At 42.3% G+C, this 27,936-nt stretch overlaps 3 protein-coding genes across 16 annotated transcripts; 1 reads left to right on the top strand and 2 right to left on the bottom strand.

Moving 5' to 3' along the window:
- Positions 1-3: 3 nt before the first annotated feature.
- On the bottom strand, positions 4-12,943 carry metap1d (methionyl aminopeptidase type 1D (mitochondrial)). The gene is made up of 11 exons (XM_023965414.2): positions 12,831-12,943; positions 6,481-6,613; positions 5,188-5,348; positions 3,140-3,289; positions 2,900-3,048; positions 2,715-2,757; positions 2,467-2,630; positions 2,281-2,378; positions 2,088-2,135; positions 1,291-1,369; positions 4-1,154 (listed from the first exon to the last, which is right to left on the bottom strand). Exons 2-11 carry the CDS (start codon positions 6,602-6,604, stop codon positions 1,070-1,072), a joined length of 1,101 nt encoding a protein of 366 aa, XP_023821182.2. The 5' UTR covers positions 6,605-6,613; positions 12,831-12,943; the 3' UTR covers positions 4-1,069.
- LOC101159534 (electrogenic aspartate/glutamate antiporter SLC25A12, mitochondrial) lies at positions 12,696-20,498 on the top strand. 4 transcript variants are annotated; one of them, XM_004079172.5, is made up of 18 exons: positions 12,696-12,799; positions 13,502-13,555; positions 15,446-15,591; positions 15,753-15,868; positions 16,159-16,298; positions 16,404-16,550; positions 16,929-17,067; positions 17,180-17,273; positions 17,345-17,429; positions 17,612-17,693; positions 17,781-17,939; positions 18,246-18,298; positions 18,420-18,500; positions 18,641-18,781; positions 18,857-18,995; positions 19,196-19,354; positions 19,438-19,528; positions 19,617-20,498. In XM_004079172.5, the coding sequence occupies exons 1-18, from the start codon at positions 12,788-12,790 to the stop codon at positions 19,828-19,830; spliced, it is 2,052 nt and encodes a 683-aa protein (XP_004079220.1). In that variant the 5' UTR covers positions 12,696-12,787; the 3' UTR covers positions 19,831-20,498. The 4 variants fall into 4 exon arrangements, with proteins under 4 accessions (XP_004079220.1, XP_011484959.1, XP_011484958.1 ...); XM_011486657.4 differs by lacking the exon at positions 12,696-12,799 and adding an exon at positions 12,802-12,931; XM_011486656.4 differs by lacking the exon at positions 12,696-12,799 and adding an exon at positions 12,931-13,185.
- LOC101158306 (dynein, cytoplasmic 1, intermediate chain 2a) lies at positions 20,485-27,936 on the bottom strand. Of its 11 annotated transcripts, none has more exons than XM_011486661.4 (17): positions 27,758-27,936; positions 26,505-26,613; positions 26,296-26,422; positions 25,767-25,851; positions 25,355-25,417; positions 25,022-25,149; positions 24,856-24,945; positions 24,604-24,766; positions 24,418-24,517; positions 24,169-24,294; positions 23,487-23,633; positions 23,297-23,410; positions 23,080-23,213; positions 22,711-22,855; positions 21,877-22,017; positions 21,679-21,804; positions 20,485-21,544 (listed from the first exon to the last, which is right to left on the bottom strand). In XM_011486661.4, exons 2-17 carry the CDS (start codon positions 26,610-26,612, stop codon positions 21,443-21,445), a joined length of 1,899 nt encoding a protein of 632 aa, XP_011484963.1. In that variant the 5' UTR covers position 26,613; positions 27,758-27,936; the 3' UTR covers positions 20,485-21,442. The 11 variants fall into 11 exon arrangements, with proteins under 11 accessions (XP_011484963.1, XP_078791769.1, XP_011484960.1 ...); XM_078935643.1 differs by having other exon boundaries at positions 24,856-24,942; XM_011486658.4 differs by having other exon boundaries at positions 25,767-25,902; positions 27,758-27,925.

Raw genomic sequence — 27,936 nt, 5'->3', positions numbered from 1 at the left:
AGCTCTTCAACAACAGCTTTATTTCTGTCTCCATTCTACACAGAACTTTTACCAACATCCAAACTGTATTTAACAAAACTGTGTACAAAACAGGAACAACCGTAAAGCTTTTGATTGCTGTCAATACAAAAGAAAACATTTGGGAACAACAGTGCCATGCCTCCAGTCAAACCAATAGTTTTTTAAGGTAGGTTTGTGGGGCAGCTTTTGTTGTACCCCACCCTGTAAGACATCGCAAAAGGGGCAAAAGCATCTTAAATACTCCATCATAGGCAGATATTTGTTGGCTTTTCTATCGTAAATCATAGCAGCAAACTCATTTTAACCCTTGTGCCATCTTGGATGACCCCACCCTTACATTGACATGATCTCCCTACCATGACAAAGGTGGAAAGATTTCATGTAAACCATGGACACCAGTGAAGATCACAAATCACTGAAGAAAAAGGTTCAGCTTACTGTCTAGTGGGTCTAGATGACCCAACTCCCAATGTTAAAGTGCCTAGGATAGCACAAGGGTTACAGGTGGCAGAACCAGTATGGTTTAGATGACTAAATCTGCTGCCATCTAGTGGTTAAACATAGAATACAGATTAAAAATACAGATGATGAGGTAAATTAACAGTTTAACCCATTAAATGATCGTTTTAACAAAACATTTGTGTGACAAGAATGCTTGACCTTTTTGTTGGAAGGGATTTATCTAATCTATAGTTAAACGCCACCTCTCACATCACCAATAAAGCCCCTTTTTTATTAAAAGACACAAAAATATCATGCAAATAGTGATTTAGGTTTAAGAAAAATAACAAGATTGTTTTTATTTAACAGTATTTGATACGTTTTGTTTTAAAGAACTTTAGATCTTCTTTGTGCTGGCAGCAGAAATGTCCTCAGCGTATTTCAGAATTCTTAAGCTCAAATTAATGCAGATATTTCAACTCCAGGTAAAATAAACAGACTTTTACAGTAGTTGTAAAATCTGAATACCAATTCAAAACGTCACTACCCATCTTACTAAAGTGTAACTGTCTTTGATGTTGTGCTGCTGAAACCAACGGTCAGATTGTCAGAGATTACTTTCTCCTGGTAGTTTGGTGAGAATCTCTACTCCATCGGATGCGATGATCACTGTGTGCTCAAACTGGGCTGACCTGAGTGAGGAAAAGCACACGGTGCAAAACAGATGTTTTATATCTGTAAAAACTGCAAACATTTCCCCAAAAAGATACATTTGTCATGACTAAAAAAGGCAGAATCTTGAGAAAAAGGATTTTGAGAAAAACATACCTTTTATCATCCGCAGATACTGCCGTCCATTTATCTTTTAAGATCCTAAACTCAGCCGATCCTTCCATCACTATGGGCTCTGAAGGAGCAGCATCAACAGAGATTGTGAACCTATGATCAACCTGAATGTCATTTCTGTGTGTGCCTTCAATGAGACAAGTGTCTGTCAGTCACAGATCCAGCAATTAAAAAGATGACAGATAGAGGTCTGTAATGTTCACTACAACTGTGAGGACAGAATGAAAAATAAGAATCCAGGAAATCCCATTGTGTGAATTTTAAAGAATTTATTTGGATAATAAAATATTTGGCTCCTCCTGTAACTTGATGCTCTTCTATGACCCACTTGCTACCTGTATTAATGTCACCTGTTTAACCTGATTACCAGGGACAAGAATGTACACCTGAACAATAATGGGATGATCTAATATACAATAAGCAGCTTGAAGAGAAACATGGACAAAATATGACATCACTGACAATCTTTCTCCACCAGAAGCTCCATGTAAGATCTGACCCAGTGGGTGTACAAATGATCGTGATGTTTGACCTTTGCTGACCGGGGTTACATTCCAAAGTGTTGAAATTAATTTTTATTGCACCATAAAAGAAATCAATTCTTCAAAAAAAAAAAACAATGTGATTTTCCTAGATTCTTTTTTCCCCATTCTGTCACAGTGGAAGGTATTTCAAATGAACATTACAGACTTTTGTCATCTTTTAAATAGGCCAACTTGCAGAATTTGTGACTAACAAATACTTTTTTACCCCTCTGTAGAAAGTGCAGTGTCACTTGCCGATTGTGAAAGCCATTCCTTCCTCCATGATGATGTCATTGTCGTTAGCTGAAAACAAACACTGTCCTCGGTTAAAAGAACACAAACTCTTCTAGTCGTTTATAATGACATAAAAACATTGTTTTCTGGCGCAAATATTAATGATTAAAACACAATAGATGATCCATCTCTCCAGTTTTAGGGTCAAACCTACCATGGTGCCAAATCTCAGGGTGGCAATGAAAGGAGGAGCCTATCCCATGTCCAATGAAATACGGACACACTTGAAAGCCATTAGCTCGGACTATTTCACTGGTCGGACATAAACACATGGCGTGTTCAGAGGAAATGATTTAGTTTTTAATCAAATACATCTTTTTTTTTGTTTTTTTCCATATACCTGATAGTATTTCCTATAACGCAGAGCTGTGCCCCCGGCCTGCATACAGCTATGGCCTCATCCCTGCAGCGTCTTGCCGTCTCCACCAGCCGCTGACCAACTTCATCCACCTGACCAATCAGGAAGGTTTCTGAGGTGTCACCATGGTAACCATCCAGATACACCTGTAAACAGAGAAAACGTTATGTGAGCGCTAATCAGAGATTTGAGTTCAATTAACAATAACAGTCACTTTGTGCTTTACTTACAGTAACGTCTATGTTGATGATATCGCCATCTTCAAGTTTCCGACTGTGGAAAACAAACACTTTACCATACTCACTCACTCACTGCAAAAAAACTAATGCATATTTAAACAATGACACATCAAGGGGAAACAGATCTGGTCAACATTAAATTAAATAATATTTTTTTTCTGGAATGTCCTCTTTACCTGTCAGGTATGCCGTGACAGACCACATTATTCACAGATGTACAGACCGACTTGGGAAAACCTCCGTATCTGAGGGGGGATGGGTAAGCATTGTGCTTGATGGTCTCCTGGTGCACGATGAAGTCTATTTCATCTGTTGTCATGCCAACCTGAAAGCAACGAGTGAGGACTATTGAGATATTTTTAATGGTCCAAACAACTAATGGTCCAACAACACAGCTGTAGTGATTGGGTACTTACACTCACGCTACTTCCAGCTAGCAGCAGCACATGTCTTGCTAGCTGACATGCTCTGGTGAGGCCTTCAATCTGCTCTTGGTTTTTTATTTCAATGTAATCTGGCCATTCTGGGACCAGTCCAGAGGTAACGTAGTCAGGCCGCACTATGTGCTGCAGTCAGGAAAGAGACTGGAGGGTAATGAGTAGAATTTTGCAACAGAAATTTTACAAAAATATTAATCAGTGTTGGAGAAAATATTTAGAGGGAACCAAAACTTAAATTGTTATTACTCTATATCGTTCGAGGATCCACAAAACTAGTTATTTCATTGTTTGGCTCAGTTTTAATTTAATTGAATCACACTTATCAGGAAGTAAAAGTTTCACCACAAGAAAACGAAACAAAAAAAATCTATTAACCTGGGTTTAATTTTGAGAATGAATTGGTGTAAATCCCAATTTTTGATTAAATAAATAAAACATGGAATTCAAACCGATCTTTGTGGTCAATTGGAGGTTTCCATTAAATTACATGTTTACCGTAATTTCCGGACTACAAGCCGCTACTTTTTTCCTGCGCTTACAGCCCTGCGGCTTATTCAGTGACGCGGCTAATTTATGGATTTAATTAGCGGCCGCCATGTACGTACTTTTTAACTCAGTGAATAGTTTGTATTCTTTGTCTAACACCAAGCACAAGACATTTATATTCAACACACCTCTAAGCAGCCAAACAGCATGGACTTGACTTCAGGTCTTAGACACTTTAGTCATGGTTCAACAAAATGAAACACGCATGCCCAGCCGCATCCCAGAATCCTTTGGGGCCATTAGACCCAACGTGCACGTGATCGCCGCTACAATATGATGAAGCTTTCAAGTTAAAAGCAATCGTTAAAAGCAGCGTAAAAAAGTCCACCGTCACCAACGGGTTTGGAAAAGCCGGTTTGCTGCGTGACGGAGAGAACAGCGCATGGAGTGAATTTACACTCCATTTACGGTTTCTAAGGAAACCGTAAAAGCGGAATTTTGCATTGAAAAACTCACAGCCTCCGTGTGAGCTGGAGACATCTTCTCCTGCTGCTCTTATAGAGCTGCGGGGCCGATGGCAGTCTGATGGCTCCCACACGTAACAACGCATCCGCCCCTCATACACAAAACGTACAGTATTAAGTCCGATTGCTTTGCACAGAAACGATTTGCTCCGTCCACCGGCGCAACGGGGACGAAGTGCTCCTCCTTGAAGCCGCCCTGGCCAGAGGTGTCGGAGTAGATAGGAAGGGGAGACAAGGAGCGCGCGGGGCGGGAGCGGAGCGCAGAAGCGTCCGCGGAGTGCAGAGGCTTCTGAATTCTGACGCACGCGCCGCACTGAGGCGCGCGTATCGCGCTGAGGCGCGTGCTTTTCAGTCGCCGCTGCTGTATTTTACCGGTGTGTTTTTAACCAGTCCTGTTACTCCCATAACGCTGCCGCGACACAAGCGTAAGGAGAGCTTTACCCGTTCACCCCTCCATGCACCGCTGATACTCATTCTTAAACACGTACAACAGAATGGCGAGCCGGGCATTGGCCCCGCCTTTAGCCCCTAAGACTCATGGGAAATGTGGAATCGCGGATGTAAATTTCCTCATCATAACTGAGGGATGTAATGTTGATTATATGGTTACTGTTTGTAATTTTATGTATGATACCTAGATTGTCAATAAGTAAAAAAAAATGAAATAAAAACACCATAACTGAGGAACTTGTGAACAGAATAGAGGTTCATGCTGTTTGACAGATGTCGATACACTCAAATACATGAGCCAGAGGCAAAGCTGGAACCACCCACAATGTGCTAATGAATTGCACTCACTCTGGGATTCTGGCCGTGATCTGTCAGGATGACAATATCGCCTAACACATGAGCGGCTTGTACTCTGACGCGGCTTGTGTATGTATAAAACTAATTTTACACGTGAAAATGGGTAGGTGCGGCTTGTAATCGGGTGCGCTTTGTAGTCCGGAATTTACGGTAGTTTTTTTTTGGCACAATTGTGTGAATTGTGAATAACAAGATGTGGCAACATACCTCTGGAACTGGATAGGACGGCCGAACAGCAGCTGGTCGGACAACACTTGAAGAACTTTTCCATTTTCGCCAGAAAAACTGGCGGCGCTGCTGACATTCGTGTGCAGGAGGGGGACCAGAACCCCATGAGCAACACAACCTCTGTAGAAAATCTTTCAGTCCTGAAACAAAAAAAGGTTTTTCTGAAAGGTTCAGATTTCTGGGAGTAAATCCTCTGACATCATCTACACAAATGCATTTAGAACAGGGACATTTTAAAAAACAAAATCACTTTTGGTTAAAGACAAAACAAGATCGTTTTTTGAAAGTCAGTTGCTTAAGGGCCTTCTGTAATTGAATGAAATATTTCTGTCACTCATGCAGTGTCTCCTGGAGTGCATTCTGCATACTGGACTACACTGAACTACAATTGTGAATGGTGCGCCTTGGAAAGAGGTTCAAATAACTCCAAATATGTTTTTGATTACTAATAAAATGAAATATTGTTTTTAGAATTTACCCAGAACAAGTTTATATTCAAGGATTTAAGCTTAACATGGATATACAGTGCAATTACTCTCCTGAGACATGTTTGTTTTTTGTTCACTTTTTAAAATTAAGACAAAATTGTGATTTTATTAATGTTTTAAAGAAAGCGTTTAAATTTTGAAGGAGTGTGTTGTTTGGTCACATAATAAAGTAGTTTGCAGAGGAATCCTGGTTTGTATTTAATAAACATTGCTCCCATTGTGGCTAAATTAATGTATATAAATGCAAAATCATTAGCAGAAAAGCAGGTTTGATTACAATATAGTATAGACAGTATAGACCTTTTCTCTTATTCTGAAAAACACAAAGCAATTAGAACCGTGTCTGTGTGATATGTTGACATATTGCTGTAAATTATTACTGACTGTCTTTTATGTAGCTTTACGTCGACGAATGAAGTTAACTCTGTAGAATCAAAGCGTTCACTGCCATATGGTTCTATGTAAATGTTTTTTGTTTCTGTTCAATCACAGTGGGCAATAAAGTTAATTCAAACAAGCGAAAAGAGATCACATAGCACAATGTCCTAAATGCGTCTAATTTTGAAAATTCGAAGAGTGAGAGTGACAAATTATGAATACGTTTTCAGAAACTTTAATGGGAATGTGTGGTCGTGTTGATAAATCATTTAGTTTTTACTAATAGTGTGTCAGTCATGCAGGAGTTGAAACGCAAGTCTCATGGATGGAAATTTAAGCAGGCAGAAATCTGAAAACGTCTTACAATATTTATGTGTGTCAGTAAGAAACATGTTTAACGTAGTACCTGTTCTTGCCACCAGTCCAGAACACCGGCGAACCGTAGACGCCATTGCTGTTGTGGTTTCTTCTTCTTTGAATGTGGGGTTTCTTTTTATGGGTTGAGGTCGACAAATGTTTGAGTGGCTCATTACCGCCACCTACCAGTGAGGAGTGTGAACAACACCATTAAAAACACATTCACGTGATGACACAAACCAACAAATAAAATGTTGTTGTTTTTTCCATTTCGGATTGCGCTTCAACTTTAAGAGTAAAAGTAGTACACCTGAAGTTTGTTATTTTATTAGGGTACTTAAATATACGCTTTGCAAATAGACTGTATAGACCATGTACATGCAGTGTAGAAAGTATAGACCTACAAACTGAATACTTTTTCAGACACTTTAATATTACAGTATAAAGAAATGATGCTATATAAAAATAAGCTTCAAGCAAACTGTCTCACTTTTATTATATATTATATTCTTGTAGTACACAAATTAGACTTCTTATTGCTAAGGGAAGAAGCAGATACTGTTATCAGAAACAGAGACGTTGCTGCTTTATGTTCTTTAATACTTAGAATGCAAAGTCAGATTGATATAATTAAGGTGCACATTTTAAATATTCTGAATGTAACTAATGACTCCTATCGCATTTCATGAACAAAAATGATGGATTTATCTATCTTTTACAGATGGAGTTGGACTACATTCAACACAAAGGTACCACTCTTTCCCAGTACTACTTTGCACTTAATAAAGTACTACCACACAAGCTATTTACCATTGTTTCTGAGTAGTTCTCTTCTGAAATTTCATAAACAGCTTTTATTTTAAGTCAAAGTCTGCTAATGTTGTTGATTTGACCTTTTTGCTCCTTGTGATTTTCCTGAACAGCAATGCAGCAAACTATTATGAATGTTTTTTAAATTGGACATTAAAAGTGAATTTGTGTCTGTTTTGGTTGCAGCACAAGACGTAACAAATGCATGAATGAGTTTTTTCAGCATCACTTTTAGATAATATATTTCTGATCTTAGCTATACTGCACAGGTGAAAAAAGGCAGCTTTACAAGCCTGTGATATTTGATCCTCAAATGATAAATCCTGGTTAAATAAAACCCCTGGGATTCTAACTGTGGAATTGGAGGCTATATTTACACCATCCAGGGAGATTACCTGATCAGACAGACTATCAGACATCTCTCAGGTTTTTAGAACCTAGTATAGTGACCTCAATTTTTCTGGGTTTAGGAGGAGGAAATTAATTGTCATCCAGGTCTATGTCTCTGATGCAGGCATTAAGTTTCTCTATATGGTCATTCTGGTAAGGTTTAATGGATAAATACAACTGTGTATCATCTCCATAACAGTGAAAATTATTGCTGTGTTTCCTGATTATGATTTCTACGGGCAGCATGTAAACCATAAACAGGATGGGTCCTAAAACTGAAGAACAAGAGAGATTTCCTAAACCACTAAAAAGAATAAGATGGAGCAATTTTTGTTATCTCTGTGACATTCCCACGAATGTTTTCAGTTTTTCAGTAAATAAAAGGTAATTTTTAAACTGAATGAACAAAGAAAGCGTAATAAATGAAAAGTCTTATAAATAAACAGATGGGAAGACATTGGACAACTGAGAAAAGGTAGAAGAGGGTTCCTAAAGTTGTAAAGAGACAGGAGGGGGCAGCAGAGAGAGAAAACTCCGAACTCATGACACAATGACCCCCAAATGAAAACTACTGTCACCTGACCTGGTGCTTGTAAAAACAACCTGACAGACCATGTTTAAATATAATCCAATCTCAACCTCAAGGTCAATGGCTGGCAGAATCTTCTCAAAATAAACCTCTCATGGTAGACATTATGTTCATGCTTCAGATAGGAGGAACATTTTTCAAGAAAGTGTCCAGATACTTTTCCCAAAAATCACAGGAAACTCCACTTCAGGCTTTGAGCAGACACATGGCGTCCAGGTATAGGTCTTAAATGAAATAGGAAGCTAATGCATGTACAAATACTGGAATCACTGTCTGACAAAAGCCTGCTTTTGCTTCCTAACTCAGCTGCGACACCTTTGGAAAAGATCTTTAAGAATGGAAGATGTATCTCAACAAACGTTGTACTCATGCAGTTTAATAATAATTATTGATACTTTATTTATCCCATGGGGATATTCTTCTCCACATTTGACCCATCCCCTGGGGGAGCAGTGAGCTGCTGCCTAACCACACTTGGGAGACAGTAGCATTAAGGACCTTGCCTAAGGGCCCTCACTGGGTCATGTTAATTGCTCACCATTGATATGGTAATTGACCCAGTACCATCATTTATCCCCCTCCAGGAATTGGTCCCCGGGATTCCTGCATGGTAGCCTCTCACCTTACCAACCGAGCCAATCAAAGTTCATCAAAGTTTTAAAAAATAGTCAAAAAGAAAAAAAATATTTTGCACTAATAAATAATTTTTAAATTAAATGTTTGATTTGAAATGTTTGATTTTATATTTCAAATCATAAACTGCATTAAATTGCAGAAACTTACCTCAGTTCTTTGCTGTCAAAAATTATATATCTTGTATCATTAAATCCACAAAATGAATGAAGATTCAATTCAAGTGATCAGTAACATTCTGGATTAAATAATTAGTTTAAATGTTTCTATACCAGTTGTGACGGTCATCATGAACACATTGTGGTGGTGGGGACAGAGAACGCATTAATAAAAGGGAGCCAATGTCAGACTTGCAAGGAAGGAGCCTTGAGGAGAACCAAGAATGAGGTATAAGGATTTAATGAAGGAGAACACGAGGATAGATGGTGTGGTGAAACACCTGCCTTTTGTTCCCGAATTTTTTTTTTTTTTTTTTAACTTGTCCTGTCCAACAGCTAGGCAGGCAGATGAGAGCTGAAGGCCTCTTGTGTTGGACATATTTTAATTTAACAAGAGGGGTTATTAATCTTCAGACAAACCAAAGGTATGACTGAATAAACCCCTTTTGTAATTGAGGCCAAACTTTATTAATTTCAACCATGTTTGAAAATCTTTGGTGTTGGACCGGACAGAAAAGAAAAGAAGGGAAGAAGAGAGAGGGATGTTAGAGAGGGGAGGGTGATAGTGAGAGGGGGGGTAAGACCTTGAAGCAGCATAGAGCAGACAGGTTTACTGGTTGTTTATCATTACGGTACGGTTCAAATGTAGTACAAAAAGGGCGGGGCCTGTCCACACACACTCAAATGTTATCAACACACCTGCTAGCTGCAAAAATGTCCACATGTCAATATGCACACAAAACAGATAGTGTTCACAAACGCATACCTATGCCTTTAAACCAACTAGTGTGAAATCTTTCATTCATTCAATCATGCAAACTATTAGTGCAAAGGTGAGCTAACACCTGTGTTCAGGTGAGTGTTTATGTTCTTCTAAAATGTATGGTGGAATGTGAAAAGAAGGAGGAGGAGCGCCCAGCCACCCCCACACCCAGACCCCCGCCGCAGCAGCAGCGGCAGCCGGAATCCCCCCAACGCCACACGGGAACAGGCAGGGAACAACCGCCCCCCGGGCGACCAAGACCGCCACCCAGGCCAGGGCCAGCAGGATCGCCGCGAGGCCCCCAGAGCCAGAGAGCAGGGAGGCGCGGAGGGAAAGAGAGCGCCGCCCCAGCCCAACCACGAAAGCAGCCCCCCCGCCGCGCCGGGAGAGCCCAACGCAGGGCCCCACCGGAGAAGGACGCCCACAGCCCCAGACGAGCACCCCACCACCACCCAGGAGTTCCGGGCATCCCCCCGCCCCAACCCCAGGTACGAGCCAGGACCCCCCAAGGGAGACCCACTCCGCACTCCAGGCAGCCACCCACCCGGCCCACGGTTGGTCCAGGGAGGAGCAAGGCAGGGGCCCGCCCAGGAGGGGGGAACCCCGGGGAAAAAAGGGGACCCATAAGGGGTGTTGTAAATATGGCCCGACCAGGCTCGGCCACTGTTGGACGTTTGGCGGGGCCCAGCGCTCAGGAGCAAGGACCAGGACCCACCCCCCAGGGACACGAACACCCCCGGCCCAGATGTAATGTGAACCCCCCCACCGTGCGGAGAGAGCACCGCCGAGCCCAGGAAGCCGGCACCCAGGGGACACGGCCGCCGTCGCCAAGGGGCCCGCACCCCCCACCAGGGAAGGGGTAGGGGAGAGATGGGCCCAGGTCCCACTTTCCTTGCAAAATGTGTGTGCGTGTATGTGTGTTTGACAGGGTGTGTGTGTGCATGTGTGTGTGTTTATGTTGGAATGTATATATTGAAGGGGGAGGGGTGTGTGTACTACGGGGGGTGCAGTTAAAATTGGCGAGTAGGGCACTAAGGGGACATCTCCTGTCGTGAACGAATTGTGCTATACAAATAAACTTGCCTTGCCTTGCCTCCTGATTACTCACAGTGATGGCCCCCCCTCCCCCCCAGAACGCCCCCCCACAGGACAGGGCCGACAAGCCCCCCACCCCGCCCCACCCCAGACCCCGCAGCCGAAGCGGATGACACCCAGAGCGACCGGGAGCCCCGAGAGGATTGTCCCGTCCCGTCCCATAGCCAGGGAAGGGCCGATCCCAGCCCCAGGCGCAGATGGGCAGCCCATCCAGCGCCGCTGCCCCCCCCCCCCGAGCAGGGCCCCCCGCCAACCCCCCCCCAGCACAGGCAAAGGGACCACCCCCCCAAGCCAAGCCAGACCACCCCCCCACCCCCCCACCACGCACCCCTACACCCGAATTGAGACAAACCTGAAAAGTCCTGCAGTTCTTCCAAAAACCACAAGAGGCAGGTTGCATTCATGTTGACTCTTGACTCCTTGGTGCCCGTTGATGCAAATATGCACCAAACCACTTCTGCTCCAAACCTCACTTAATTCTGCATCCATATAAAAACACAAACACTTTTATTCAACGCTGAAAAAAAATTCAGGCGTCAAGGAGTTAAAAGTTTCACCAAAAATACACATATTTACAGTTTTATTGAACATTTTTAAGAATATTTTCAATATATGATAACTGTGTGAAGAAAATGAATCTTTTTTTAAACAATTAAATAGAGATGGAGTAGGCTTTTAACCCTAAAGCCTACTCTATCCAGACTGTACTCCGATTTGCCCTTTTTAAAATGATGTTGAGGTGAGAAGAGTTAGGTCGGTCAGCACGACCATTCCAATCTGTTGTGTCAGAGAAGAAACCCTTTTAATGTGTGGCTAAAAAATTCCTACAGAAAGAGTAGATCCCTGTTCCTGGCTGACAATGAGACAGAGTAGACTGGTTTAAAAAAAAACAGAACAAATTCTGTTGGATAAAGTAGAAGAAATGTTAACTAATATCACCACATGGTGATGGTGTTCCAGACAAAGAATTATGTCCTTTCACAAAAAGTAGTACACTTGAAGTTTATTTAATTAAGTCTACTTGAGTGTCAGTATAGCAGGTAGCCAATACTATACACACCATGTACAGTATGTAAGTAACTGAATTCTTCCAACAGAATACTAAATAAATACCTTTTCAGACTAAATTGGAACATTTTAGGCTTTTAATAGATAGACAGTATTTAAAAAGTAACCTTCAAGTACACTGCCTTGCTCATGTTACAGACAAAGTATACTTGTAGTACACTTAATTTAGACACTTTTTTTCCTATAAGGAATTGCATACATTTAAATCTTTAATCCAAAATATTTTGGTCAAACAAAAATGCAAATCTAAAAATACTGTGAGAGTAATTCTTATTTAGTTATTTAACTTTTTAAACTTGGCTTTTAATTCTTAGGAAAAAGGCTGCCTCTCTGTCTTTTTATCTCACCACATTACAATTGATTCTCCTTTAGGAAATATTTGTGATGTTTTGTTTTATTAGTATAACTTTATTCCTTTATACGTTTTTATCTCTCTGTCACTGTGAAGCACTTCAGGTCAGTATGAACAATATTTAATATTGTTATTTTAAATAAAAATAATAATAATAACGTATTATTATTGATTTTATTATGATAACTTTATTTAAAAGAGACACATATTTATTTAAAGATTTAAGAACACATTATTACCCTAAATTATGTCAAACGGGCTGTTATAGTAGTGAAAACTCAGCTATTGCATCAGTCTGTCTTTATATACGAGCCTTTCGAGTTGAGACTTGATTAAGTAAGCCCCACATTTAATAGTTTGGGTGTTGTTTTGTTATTGTTTGTGTTCTTGATTTGCTGGCACGCGCTAACTCAGGTCGCGCTTTTTTTTTTTTGTTTTTTTTAACCACACAGGTCGCGCTGCGCCGCAGTCGCTCACTGCGCATGACGTCAAATCAGCATGGCGGTCAAGGTGACTTGGGCACAGCTCTTTGGCGACTTACAATACTCTAAATGAACCTGTGTGCATGCTGCTTCTCCGTGTCTTCGCGTTCGGGTTCTATGAGGCGACGCTCCCCGGTCCCGTCCGTGTAGGATGAGCGGGGTGCGGTTCTGTCTGGCGTGGTAGCATCCTTGGGCTAGCTATCGCACGTCAGTCAGTCAGTGGCTGGCCTTGATGCAATCTCCAAGCTACAACAAGTTATCGAGAAAACGCACTAAAAACAACTTCTCATTCGCTAATAGGGGGTTGATGAAAATCCCCCCACTGACAGGAGTCGTCGTTTGGGGGCAGTTGGAGTCGTGTTTGCTCTCTTTTCGTTGCCTCGTGCCTGTTTGATGCGTAACTTTATGGCAACGGTTTGTGTCCTTCCGCAAGTACTAGATGCTTTGCTAGCTGTTCAGCCGGTATATCGGTACTTCGAGGATGACTGCTGGGCTAGTAGTAGTTAGTTCCCTGACATGTTTAGCATTGACTGCGTGTGGTCGTATGATGTTGGTGGAGAAAGGCTGTGTTTCTCGTTTACTGTTTTTGTTCTGTGACTGCTTTAAAAGAGACGTCAAATGAGCTAAAATTAGTGTGGATCGCTTAGTTAGAAGTACAACTCGATTTGACCGTAATCCAGTTTGGAATTAGCTGAGTTTCTCATGCCATGTATGTTTCTTTTTTTTTTAGGTGCAATCGACCAAACGCGGGGACCCAAATGAGTTGAAAGCCATTTTCCAGAAGGTACAGTTTTGTTGTCAGTAAATGATCTGTCCTTGGGTTGGTGGGTGTCACATTGCAGCGATCAGATCATGCATCAGTGTAGTCTGCATTAAAAACTCACCCACTAGTTTCACTTGGTTATGAGTTCAATAATTCACCTTTAATCTTATTGAGACGAATTCTGTAATATCAAAAAGAACATTTTTATTTTTAGTGCTAAAAAACAACAATAATAATTTTGGACCTCAATATTGACGCAAGATGGTCAAGTCATTTAAATTTTGGTATAAATATATATATTTTTTTGCTACTTGTAAAAGTTTTTTTTCTTCCTTAAAGACCCACTTCAATGAAAATCAGTTTTAGTGTTTTGCGAGAACATAAAGAAATTGAAGCTTAAAATTTGCTGTGAATTTAGAGCAGACAGAAAAAAAAAGCCATTTGACAAAGCTTGACATCTGTTACTACGGCAACCACAAGCGTCCTGCTCCGCTCCATTCTGATGCATCCACTTGTAGACAAACGGATCCACGTTTTCCTCGTCTGAGCTGACCTCTGGCTCACCACTGTACAGCTTGTCATTTTTGCTGCTAATGAGAGGTTGTGCGTAAGAGGGGCGTGTAAACCAAGGGATGATGGGAAATGAGGGTAGGCTTACTCCACAGCAACAGTTCTGCCCACAACTCGGAGGCAAATTTCTAATGAACTTCTCCCGCTCAGCCAGGACTATGTCCTAGAGAACCACAGGTTATTTTTTATTTTTTTTGGCCTATAAACCGCCTTAATCATATTTCAAAGAGCACTGGGAAAAATAAAGATCAAAAGAGGATTGGAGTAGGAGTTTAAAGTGTTAAATCAAAAGCACAGGTCTGTGTGAGATCTGGGATGTAATGAACGCTGGAAGCAGAGTTAAATGGACTTTGCTTCCGTCTACCTTTATCCACTGTCCTTCATGATGAATGTGACCCAGCATGTGATGGTCATGAGGCACTTTGGACTGTACTCATCCTCAGCAGGTCACATTACTGATGAGCTCAAGCCAAAAACCGCTGTTTACATCAGGAGCCTAGGATGATTGTCACATAGCATAAACCAGGGGGCTGAAACCTGGAGCTCCTCAGCCACATGGGTCTCATTTATGCCTCCATTGTGGCTCTATGACTTAAAAAAATGCTAACAATGTGAATATATATTAAATTACCTGCTTAAATGTATCATAGATTCTGATCTGTGCTGCACACAAGTGTCTAGTTGTTGATAGAAAATGTGTTTGAATTAATTTTCTAGCATTTTTCATTCAAGTAAATCTGCTGCAGCAGGAAGATCTTATTTACGGTAATTTAAAAGAAACTTTTATGAGCTGTGGGTTAAAGTACAGAATATAAAGGTATTGAGAAATATAACACTATCATTCAATTTCAAGCCATTCATATATAAAATGAATGTCCATGAAACATAAATGAAGTGTTTTTTCTAAACTGTTAAGTGAGACTTGGCGGCCTGCTGGGTTTTAATCAGTAAGAATCTGGACAAAATAGCTCTTTTGGTGTTAAAGACCATAATAATCAGTAAACAGAAAACAAAACAACAGCATGTAAATAATTGGTATGTTTAACTGCTTATTAAAAACTTTATTCTCAATAATTTGCAATGAAAGAGTTTTGTTTAGCAAAAATAAAATGCTAAATTCACAATATATGCATTATGTTAAACTAAAACAGTAGGTTTCTGAGCATTGTGGGTAATAAAGAAAACATTCAGGGATCAAGCTGGATCAGCTATTTATGCTTTGCTTTAGCCAGTATTGGGAGATTAGAGTTTACCAGCAAAATGGGATTTGTTTTGGCTCCATCTGAAGGTTGATCAGCGCTGATATGCATGTACATCTTTGTTGTGTTCCTGTCCTTGCAGTACGCCAGTATAGTGGACAAGGATGGGGAACGGTTCATGACTCCAGGCGACTTTGTACAGAACTATCTGGGACTTCATACACAGATTCACCACAATCCCAAAACTGTCCAACTCATTGCAGCTGTTGCTGACACCACGAAGGACGGGTATGTGCCGATAGCATCAGCGCCATTTGTTATCAGGCATTTTCTGAGGCCCTTTTAGGTCATTTGTGATTGTCACACTTTGTTGCAGATAAGACCACGTTCCCTCGCCTGTCATGTGACTCTGTTTACATTTGTAAAGTAAGCTCTCTTTTGTTTTGCAGGCTCATCTCATTCCAGGAGTTTCTTGCCTTCGAGTCAGTGTTGTGTGCACCAGACGCCCTCTTCATCGTAGCTTTTCAACTCTTTGACAAGACCGGAACCGGGACCGTTTCCTTTGGTACGGGTCTTCTGTGGGCTCTGGTTTATTGTAGTTGAACATGGAAGCAGTAAGATGAAGGTCAAAATTGAAGGAGACAGAATGAGTTTCTTATCATGGCTGTTCTGTTTGTGCCACAGTTGATTGCACAACATTTTGGAGTGTGGAGATCCTTTCCTAGCAGGACATTTTTTACCAGATTATTATTTGTCCTTAATCACAGCACTTGGTTTCTTTTTTCTGTTTACATCAGGAACCTTTTTGTGGTTGTTGTTGTGACGTTGACAGAGGTGTCTTTTGATGTGCTGCAGAGAATGTGCGGGACATCTTCAGTCAGACCACGGTCCACCACCACATTCCCTTCAACTGGGACTGCGAGTTCATCCGCCTGCACTTTGGGAACGATCGCAAGAAACACCTCAGCTACCTGGAGTTCACACAATTCCTGCAGGCATGGAGAATAAACCGACCCTGCCCTCTTTCTTTTTTTCTCTTCACTTTGCTTTTTGTTTCTCACATTTTTTTTCACGCTCATCTGGTTGGTGCTGTCTTTTAGGAGCTGCAGTTGGAGCACGCCCGCCAAGCGTTCGCCCAGAAGGACAAAGGGAAGAACGGCGTTATCTCTGCTATGGACTTCAGTGACATAATGGCCACGATCAGACACCACATGCTGACTCCTTTTGTGGAGGAGAATCTCGTGTCGGTGAGTGTTTCTGTGTCGAGGTGAGCGTGCTGGTGGCATGATCCCAAGGTTTATAGCCACGCACGGAGTTAAAGATTAATGATTCTTCAAATAAACATGACTTAAAACAGTGAAAGAATAATCCACCTTGACCTTTAGAGCTTTCCAGATGAAGACGGTTAAATCCACATTTGCTTCCCATGAGGAGAAGGAAAATGTCCCACCTCAATAATGTTTTTGGTAATGCCCAAAAGAATCCAAGGCCTTTTTTAAAGGGGTTGAATGGATTTAATAATCATATTTGCATTCCCGGCTTAGCTTTTGCCTAAATCCACTTTGAGATGCATTTTTATTTGTATTCACGCCTAAACTTACTGTGTAACATCTGTTTTCTACCAGGCTGCAGGCGGCAGCACCTCTCACATGGTCAGCTTCTCCTACTTTAACGCGTTCAACTCCCTCCTGAACAACATGGAGCTGATCCGCAAGATCTACAGCACGATGGCCGGCACGCGGAAGGACACGCTTGTGACTAAAGGCACATAGACTTTTATGTCAGTGTAATGATGCAGCCTGACCTTCCCACCAAAAGGAAGCAGGCCTTGTATTTGTCTGTGTCTTTACCCCTGCCTCTCTTTCTGGTTTTGCAGAGGAGTTTGTGCATGCTGCCAACAAGTTTGGTCAGATCACACCGATGGAAATCGATATCTTGTACCAGTTATCAGGCCTGCACTCTCCCTCTGGGTAAAAATCTCTTAAGTCTGCGAAGTTCACAGGAAATCTAGTTCAGAAGAATAACCGAGAATGTTTTTTAGGCGTCTGAACCTCCTTGACATTGAAAGAGTAGCTCCGTTAGAAGAAGGATGTCTGCCCCACCACTTGGTCGAAAGCCAAAAACAGGTCAAATGTTTGCATGAGCAGCTCTTTTTTTAATACAAACTATTGAAAGGAATCTAGAGAAATGTTCTCTTTGCATTAGTTTTTAACTTTAAGCAACAGAGCTTCTGATACCGTAAAACTCTGTAAATGTGCCTTCTGTTTTATTTGGGAATGTCTCCTTTCTGTACATTTCTTTCCTATAGTCCCATGGAGATGGCTCCAGGCCCATATGGCTGCAGGCAGCAGAGTCTGGCTACAGGTTCTTTCTGGGTTCCATTGCTGGAGGTGAGACGGCTTTTAAATGCACCTATCACCTTCTGATCGCTCATCTGTAAGATTTGAACCAGCTGGACTTTGTTGTGGTTTGTGTAGCCACTGGTGCTACAGCAGTATACCCCATCGACTTGGTGAAGACTCGCATGCAGAACCAGAGGTCCACTGGATCCTTTGTTGGAGAACTGATGTACAAGAACAGCTTTGACTGTGCAAAGAAGGTTCTACGTTACGAGGGCTTTTTTGGCTTCTACAGAGGTACGGTCATCTGCATGCTTTGTTTTCTAACCAATTCATTGGTTTTTAAGAACATACAGTGAAAATAAGGAAATAAACAGAAAAACGAAATTAAATATAACATTTTGACAAGAATAGTTTTTTTTTCTTTTTTAGTTCATTGTTTTTTTTGAATTTAATCTTTTTCATTAAAAGAAACTACTTTTTTTTATTATTATTTTTTTTTCTTATCACACAAATTACTTTCTACTGTAGTTGTCTCCATTCATGTTCCCGTTAGTCCAATGTCGGCGTGGAAGCTCATGTTTGTGTTTTGATGCTCCACAGGTCTGGTTCCTCAGCTCATTGGTGTTGCACCTGAAAAAGCCATCAAACTCACAGTGAGTTCCTCCTTCCTGTACAGAGCGCTGCGGGATCCTTCTCTCCTCCACCTTCATTCCAGTTCATTCCAGATACAAACAGGAAAAAGATGTGGCTAACGTTTGTTTGTTTTTTTCACAGGTAAACGACTTTGTTCGAGACAAGTTCACCCAAAAAGACGACACGATTCCTTTATTTGCCGAGATCATGGCTGGTGGCTGTGTGAGTGTCATGATTTCTATTTACATATAAACACTTGTTAGAATGGAACTTCCAGGAAACTTGTGCTAGCATCTCTAATTGATGTAGTTCCTTGTATGAGCGAGTGTCTTAAAGAGTGATTGATCTTTATAAAAAACCAGGCCGGAGCATCTCAGGTGATCTTTACAAACCCTCTGGAGATTGTGAAGATTCGCCTGCAGGTTGCGGGGGAGATCACCACCGGGCCTCGAGTCAGCGCCCTCAGCGTTGTCCGCGACTTGGGCTTCTTTGGCCTCTACAAGGTAAAGCTGCTGAAATCTTAGGCTTAAGGCTTTTACTCTTTATTGTCTTTTATTGTTTTGACCTGCTCTTTTCAGGGGGCCAAAGCTTGCTTCTTGAGGGACATTCCCTTCTCAGCCATCTATTTTCCCATGTACGCCCACACTAAAACGCAGTTAGCGGATGAAAATGGAAGACTGGGAGCTCTGCAGCTTCTCACTGCAGGAGCCATTGCAGGTAACTGAATGATTCTGATCCACAAAAACAAGAAAAGTTTGACCATTTAGCCAAAGTAACACCCAAATTTATCAATACAGGAAAAAGGGACAATAGAATGAAGGCTGAACATTTTGTTAGTTTCAGTTCCAAAAAGCTAATTGTTATGAATATTTTATTTATGCTTCACAGAAGTTTGTTTTTCCATCCCTCACCCATAGGTGTCCCTGCGGCCTCGCTTGTGACTCCTGCTGATGTCATCAAGACGCGACTGCAGGTTGCAGCAAGGGCGGGGCAGACCACTTATACTGGGGTCATCGACTGCTTTAGGAAGATTATGAAAGAGGAAGGCTTCCGGGCTTTGTGGAAAGGCGCCGGAGGTGTGTGTTCTTGCAGACTGACTCAGACGGAGGCGCTCTTGTTCTCTGTGAATTTAAAATACCATAAACTATCTTTTCTCCAGCTCGCATGTGCCGCTCCTCCCCTCAGTTTGGTGTGACCCTGGTGACTTATGAGCTTTTGCAGCGATGGTTTTATGTTGACTTTGGAGGACAGTAAGTTCAAGTGAAACCTTTTGATGCTCTGGAGTATGAAGTGTTTTCAAAAGTTGCAGAGTTAACCTGCTTGTTCTCCTCTCTGCAGTCGCCCTGCAGGCTCTGAGCCAACGCCCAAGTCTCGCATTTCCGAGCTTCCCCCCATCAACGCCGAACACATTGGAGGATACCGCCTGGCTGCAGCTACTTTCGCCGGGGTGGAGAATAAATTCGGCCTGCACCTTCCTAAGTTTAAGTCTTCCGGCGTGGTTTCCATCCATCACAGTGAGCCGGCCCCCGCCACGCCTGTTCAGACACCTTAGAGGCGTGCAGCCGCTTCTGTCTTCACCATCCCTCTCTGCCGCAACCAGGGGCCACTTCAGCAAAGCACACAGTAGACATATGTATACTCCACACATACATGGGGGGGCTTTTCACTCGACAGACAGAAGCAGAGAGCAGCCGGCGACTCCTGCAGGGAGGTGTGCTTCTGCGCTGCAGCGAGCGGCTGTCAGGTGTGCGGCTGCGCTTCATCCTCAGTGGCTCCTGGAATCTCCATCCTTTATGTTCTTCTCTCCAGCATTTGTGTGAAAAACAAACTTTGGGCACTCCTCTTAAAACTTGATCCATTCTGATACTGGACTGTCGGCATAGGAAGCAATCGATTGACCTGCACAGTGTGTGGGACGTCACTACAACTCCTCTAGGTGACTACATATACTGTACACGCTGTACTGTACTGAGAAAATGTTACAAGACCAAGTCCCGCAGCGCTCAGCTGGTCTCATTACACAGTAGATGTAATGTCACGGCAGTGGGAGGGGCATCCAGAGAATAACTTACTGATGTACAGGACTTTTCAATTTAGTGTTTTCTCAAAGAAAGAAAAAATCAAATGTTGAGCAGAGAATTAGGTATTAATAAATTAAGTGTATCTCAGTTCTGTTGTTGTATTTTAATGAAATAAATCATCCATATTGTTTTAAATTTACCAAGTAGTTTTGAGTTTTTTTATTTATGTGGAAAACCATTCATTGCATTAGGAACACAACAGGAAATACAGTTTTTCTGTGTGGAACATGGATCCTGTTCTCGATGCATAAAGCACGACTGCCGTTGAGTACATTCTGGCTAAAAGTAAGAATTTATGAGCCTGGTTAAGTTTGCGTTGTGAAGAAAAACACATTAAGTTCAGGTCTTAAGGTGGGAAAAAAACCATCGTCGTTAGATCTGACTTGATATACGTCAAAAGTAAACAATATTTGCAAATATAAAACTTTAAAATAGTTCAAGGTTTTTTTGTGTGTCAATTTTAAGCCAAATCGCACAACTGGACCTCATAAAAGGCTTGTAGTGTCACTGTCATTTCAAACATTTTAGTACTAAAATAATTAAATGGAAACAGCAAACTTTAAATAAGTGCAACCAGTAAATAAATATTAAATATTGTAGTGCTGAAATACACAAGAGCTGCAAACCTTGAAGAGCTTCAGGATCAAAGGTTTTCCTCCAAAAATCACCAGTAAAATGTAAAAACACTGAAATGATGATTAGAAAGGAGCAAGTAGAAAGGTTTGCATATTAAAATGAAACGGTGGTGGAGGCCTCAGGGAAAGAGTGCTTTCAGGATCCCTATTCATAGTGGACAACTTAAAAAAAAAAACCTTTTCTGTGTCCCTTTTGAATGATCTGTCGGCCTTCAAACGTCTGCCTCTACATCTACATATGACATCCTGCTTGATACAACCTGGAACGCTTACGTGGTTTCGCTCCGTTCTAGCTTAGCACATTTCCCTCAGGGGTGTAGTGAAGGACACAAAGCTGGACGCCAAAGAGGAGCAGCTTCTCTGGATATTCATTCTAAATTGCTTTAGGTGTTTAGTATTCGGATGAGGAATTTAAAAGCAGTTAGGAGGGAAGTGGGGGCGAGTGGCATCAGGCGTTCGCCAGTTCCTCGGCCTCGTCTCTGTTCTCGTTGATTTCCGCCAGGGTCCTGACGAAGCGCGTCCACTCGTCCGCCTTGGGAACGCAGATTTGCTGCAGGACGAAAAGAGCAAATGCATTGATTAGTTTTTAAAATAAAATAAAAATGACTAAAAGCCCCACAGCAGCAGCTGCTGCTGTGGGGCTTTTTTAGTCATTTTTATTTTATTTTAAAAGCGTCACCTCACCTCTCCTACGTCATAGATGTGCACATGCCCCTCCGAGTCTCCAATAGCGATCTCTCTCCCAGTGTGAGACCATCTGACGCGGTTCAGGGCTGCGCCGCCGTCCACGCCGACGCTGGCGGTGGGAACCTTCGACGCACAGCCGAGTTAGAGCGGGGAATCCCGCGTTGAATCGACACAGAAACTGCACATTTCCCTTACTTCTGTGTCATTGTTGAGGTTCCACACGTCCAGACGGCCCGATAGGTCCACGCAGGCGAACAGAGCCGGGTGTGTTGGAGACCACATCGCGTCGTAGACGTAGTCGCAGCTGTCCTCAAATGAGTACAGTGGACGGGTGCTCTGCAGGAAGAAGTCTGGTTGGATCAGGGGTCAGCAACCTCTTTAATCCATCCAGTGTGACTCTTTGGCTAACAATTTGTGGGTTTTGGTACATTTCTTTTGATTAATCAAGTTTTGTTATTTCGGTTTATATGTTTAACATGTCAAATAACTGAGCATCGTGATGGTAAAAGGTTTATTAATCCTCTTTCAGAGTGGTTTGTTGTTAGAATAAACTGCACCACAGTGTCTATTTTGCTGTTCAGAGGCAAATTTCCTTAAGTATAGGACGGAATATGCATGTTTAGATGTTCTTTTTTTGGATTCACCAATGTTGTCCTGACTATATTTGATGATACAAGTAGAAAAGTTTAAGTAACATGATTAGAAAATTCCATATTTGACTCGATTTTCTTGCGTTTTTGATTCCGAATAAATTATTTGGCACAAGGTGTATTTTATTTTGCAAGAAACTTGGATGTATTGCTGTCAAAAGAAAAAAAGGTAACATTTAAAAATAAAAAATAAAATAACTATCAAAAATGAATATTTGTAAATATTAAAAGGAGGGATTTCTTTTCTAAAGTGGAACTCTGGCTGGGTTTTGTTCAGTAGGAAAACTGTTAAAGTTTGCAGATCCCTGGGTTAGAGCTAAGCAACACTGCTAAAGATGCAGTGGCGGGTATTTTCCCGCGTGTCTTCCACACGTCTCACCCTGGTACTCCACAGCTTGACGGTCCAGTCAAAAGAGGAGGAGATGAAGAGATGAGAGAAGTCCACCGGTCCTACGGCGCTGTGGCAGCTCAGCCCCGTCACCGGACCGTGGTGGCCCTCGAACACCTCAGTGATGCCAGCCTTGCTGTGGAAGCACAACACAGAGTCAGACTTTAGCACATTACTAATGAAAAGTGTTGCATATCAGGGCAAGGATGCCTTTCTCCGCTACAGAATTCTGTCAGTAATCGAGTAAACGGTGGAAGAGTTAAGGTAGTGGAAAAAATGTCAACACTGGAGCTACAGCTTTGGTGTAAAAGGGTTAAACATGCACAGACATCAGTAGGGTGCACTTCCAGCAGCGCTTACCTGCCGTGGCGGCAGGCGGTGTAGACGGAGCCGTCCTCGCTCCCCACCACAAAGTTGTTAACATCCCCGAGAGGAAACGCCATGGAAGTCACAGCCACCGCCTTGCTCTGTTTGAACACCAGCTCCAGACTGTCCTGCAGGGAGGACGGGAACAGCGTCAGAGTCTCGTAGTGCGGCTGGCGTTCAGAGAAACGCCCACACAGGCGCGGCGGCGGACCTGGGGCTGGGACAGCATGTCCAGGCTCCAGGAGCACATCTTCCCGTCGGTGGAGATGCTGATCAGGTTGTGAGCGTTCTGAGATCCTACCACGTTCACGCAGTACACAGGATGCTGCGCAGAAAGAGCTGCAAGTTAGAGAGCCAGCTTCTGTTTGGCAAAAAGTGGACGTGGAACAAAAGGTTTTAACTGTGTGTGCAGCAGCAGACAGAGGCGTTCTCTGAACAGGAGTGCGCTTGTTGCTCCTGTTGTCCCACAGGACGATCTGGCCGGAGTACGTCCCGCCCACCACCAGGTTGGGGTGAAACTTTGCAAACCCGGCTGACATCACCTCGGACTGCAAAAAAGACAGGATAAAGAATAGGACTAAAGCCTCAAGAGTTTATCTATCAAAATCTTCTAAAGATTGTGGGTTTTTCATAGTTGTATGCAAAATCAACACAAAGTCAACAATGCCACGAAATGCTTCAGATGAAAAGAACTCACTAAAGATTTGAAGAACAAATTAAATAAATGTGAAAATCCATTTTAAACAAATTTAACTTCAAAACATAAACTGAAGAAAGGTGAAACTTGGATTAAATTATTAGATTAAAGACCAACACCGATCATCTGTTGAGCTATTTTAAAAGCGTTTCCAGTAGGGAGCTTGTGGCCCACCCAGCGTGTTTTCTACCTCACAAATACGCTCTTTTTCCAACTGCATTATTTTGTCAGCTCCCAATTTATAATTTGAATAAAGAAATACTCATATATGTATATATAGTCCTTGGAATGGGTCTCTGTTTTTTCTGTTAAAATATGACAACTGAGTTGAAATTGAGTCTAATAAGTAAAAGAAAACTACTAAAAAGGACTTTAAACTTCCTGACCTGGCAGTGGAAGATGTATTCTGGTGTAGGTTTTTTATACTTCAAGTTCCAGACCAGCGCGACGCCATCGGGCTCGTGTGGAGCGTCCTCGTTGTTGTTGTATGAAGCCACCAGCAGCTCTGGATACTGACAGGAGCAGAGGACAAGTCACAAAAAAGTCTGAGGATCACCATCCATAGGAAAAATAACCAAACACACGTTTCTCAACAATTGAATGGTGTTTTCTGGAAACATTTGATATCGTCTCACCTGAGGAGACCAGTCAAGACAGGTCACCACTCGGTTTTTTGTCCAGCGCTCATCCTCAAAGCGTCTGTTCAGAACTAGCTTGGCGCCAGCTTGCAAATCGCTGCAAAGGAGAAAAAAAAAATAATAATGTCCAAATAGCTTCCACATTCTCATAGATATATTTTTATAATCATTCAAGGGTCTCACCCCTCCTTATCCTCCAGATCCCTGCCACTGTAGTCGAAGCAAACATCCACCTGCTCAGCAAGAACTCTCTCCACGATTCTGCTGCCTCGCTCAAAGAATGACAAGAACTCCTCGGAGTGCAGGACCTGCAGTTTTTCCTCTTCTGTCAACTCCTTTGGAGTGTCTGCGCGCCGATAATTTGGGATTAAGGGGCAGTGGAAAGAGGAGAGAATTTTTATTTTTTCAAAACATGCGACAAACTGGTGTCCTTACCCTCCCCTTGCTGCTCGTCCTGAACAGCTTTTTCCTCCTGGTTGTCCTCTGTCGGTGGAGGAGCAGTGATATCCTCATCCTCCTCTTCTTCTGAGACAAAAACGTGCAAACTGCAGTAAATAAACTTGAGTAAGAAGAAAGAAAGACAAGAAAAGTGGCTGCCTACCAGCTTTTTGATCACTTTGAGACAGGGCGTCTGTGGGTGTCTGTGTTTCTTTGGAGTAGGACACCATCTCCTTGGGAAGAAAGTCCACCTGGGTCAGTTTTGACATGCCAAGCCTCACAGCTCCGCGCCTACACGCCCACGCCGTTCCACAAGGGAAGAGAGGGGGGAAAAGAGTTTGCACCATCAAAGGGGAGCGCCTGAACGGTCTGCACGTATGGACATAGATAATGATGTACAGACATATTTGATGCTCGAAGGCATTTCCTTTTTCGACAAATCTAAGATGAAACCACAAATAGAAGACAAGCCAAAGGAAAGAGGAGGAGGCAGTACCCCATCAGCTCAGAGTCGGAGTGGAGTTGCAGTGTGGAGGGGTCGGGATCCCAATGCAATGTCCTTTACACAGCCAAACACCAGACGGTGTTAGTAAGAGAAAAGCGGGACAAAGAAAACAAAAAGAATAGAGGATGAGAGCAAACGGAGAGGACGGGCAAACGGTGAGTCACGTACAGGATGTTGGAAAGTTGGAGAAGAAAAGAGAAAAGACAGAGAGAAGAATGAGTGTCCGGAAACATCAGCAAGTTGGCGAAAAAGGCAAAGAAATGGGTCAGATTTTGGTTTTAAGCATAAATATTCTGTTAAACACAAACGTCTGCATGCAGGTCAATCAAAGGCACACAAAAATTTCCTAAAACAAGAGAACTCTGTTTGTGTTTTTATTCCCAGTCATGCAACTTTGACAGACCTCGGTCCGGTGTTCCCATCCACAGAATCTTGGCTTCCCGCATCGCTGCCCACTGATTTGTTGGAGGGAGACATGGGGGCGGGGACTAGGTAGTGAAACAGACAGGTATCCTCTGTTACTACCCTCAGGGGCTGAACTGTGAGCGTGTGCGTGTGTGCCAGTGCGCGCACCGTGGGTGGGTGGGTGAGTGAAGGAAGGAGGGAGGGAGGGAGACGGCGTGAGGTGGTGGAGGATGGAAGAAGTGCGTGAACGAGGGAGTGATGAGTTTTCATGCAGAAAAGGGGGGACAAAGCACAAGAGGGCCGACAAAAGGGGGAGAGAGAAGAGAGAATGAAAATAAATGGCAGGCAACGTATTAGGTGTCATGCGCACAACATAGAAAACGGGTTTTGGAGAGCGATGGAAGCCACATTAAGCTGAGACAGAAAGTTCAGACGATAAACGCAACACATTCTAGAAACAAAGGACCCGATGATTTATGGGATGTTAGAATAAACCTTGATGCAGGCTGTAAGTATGGTAAATTTACCGTGTTGTATATCAGGAGTGATGCCAACGCTCTGCAAAAGGGCCTCAGCCTCCCTCCTCTTCCTCTCCAGATCAGAGTCCTCATGGCCGACCGAGGAGCCGGCCTCAGCTCCCCGTTTTGAGTCTCCCTGAGGAGAGCAGACACACAAATTGAGCTTTCTAACGTGACAAAATCTCACGCTGAAATGGAGCCTCGGCATTCTCACTCACATCCTTCTTTTTTTTCTCCTCTTCTTTTCTCTTCTTCTCCTCTCGAATCTGGGCAATCCGTTGCTTCTTCCTCTCCAATTCAGCTTTTAACTCACTCTTGTCAGACATACTGCAGGAGGAAATCAACTATGATCAATCTACGTACATAACAGAAAAATGCAACAAACACTGCAATCATTTGCTTCTTTTTTCATTTTTGTGTCACACAATGTGGTCCAATAACACACATTCAAAGCACATTGTTTCAACCTGTGTTTGTGCAGATAGAACAGTGAGGTTGTAGCCCTGGGCCTGTCACACTGCTACCATGTGAACAGCAAGCAGCTCTCGACAACAATGTTTTCTTTATCAGCTAATCTGCTCATCTTTAATGGTTACGATGGTATTAATAGTAAAAAATTAAATGATTAAGCTAAGCAAAAGATGTCCGTCCATGCTCTGTTAAAGCATTTCACTTCATAATAACCTTATTAATTATGAGTGAGCATGTACAAAATTGTTTAGCAAATAAAAAATCAACACAAATTTGCCTACAAACTTAAATGAAACCAATTGTCAGTTTTTTAACAGAAAAATATGTCTTTTATTCATTGATTTTACAGGTTAAAAATGCATTTCCTGTTCGTTTTCAAAATAAAGTCCCTTCTTGAAGGAAAAATAAAATGAGTTGTCTTTTCATCTCTGTATGAGAGAAATGTAAGGTTCTAACTGATGATATTTGGATTCGAAAAGTTTTTATTTCATGCAATTAAAGCAAAAATAAAACTAAACATCAGAAACACACACACAGAGATATGTGCAGCTTAGCATAATGGTCTTGAATTGATTGGAAACTATATGCATACATTCACATATTTGTAAACATTTCAATTTTAGTTATAACACACATAAAACACAAAACACGCATATCTTACTCTACAATAATCACATAACTCCTCTGTCACTGACTCGAGATGCTACTCCGCCCTTGTCCCAAAACAGCAGCAGAAAAACCTCCCGCTCCTGTCTGTTTCTGTCTTGTTTCATGCCTGAAGTCCGGCCTGTGAGCAGCAGGACGATTCAAACATGTCCGCAGTCATCCTGGCGGATTCTGGCAGCTCAGACAGACAGACAGACGGAGCTAGCATGCTAATTGCTATAGCACCGGGACGGGCGGGGCCTTCTTTAAGCCAGGATACACAGAACGATCACTATAAGCTCTAACGCTTTGTATTCCTAAAAAAACAAATGAGGAAAACTGTATAATTAAATACCTGGAGTCAACGTTCGGATTAAAGGAGAAGAGCGATGGCTGAATCCAGCTTTATTTATGTTTTTTTTTTTTTTTTTTGTTTTTTTTTTTTTTTGAACACAAGATGCTGGAAGAGACGGTCTGATGATGCTGGAAGAGTGGGCGCTCCTTTGGCTCCGTTATCCGCTTTTCTTCTTCTGT

The sequence above is a fragment of the Oryzias latipes genome, chromosome 17 (assembly GCF_053564925.1).
Source record: "Oryzias latipes strain Hd-rR chromosome 17, Olatipes_Hd-rR_3.1".
In the NCBI taxonomy this organism is placed as follows: domain Eukaryota; kingdom Metazoa; phylum Chordata; class Actinopteri; order Beloniformes; family Adrianichthyidae; genus Oryzias; species Oryzias latipes.
Note: the sequence above shows the minus strand (reverse complement) of the source record. Positions and strands in the feature narration are given on the sequence as shown.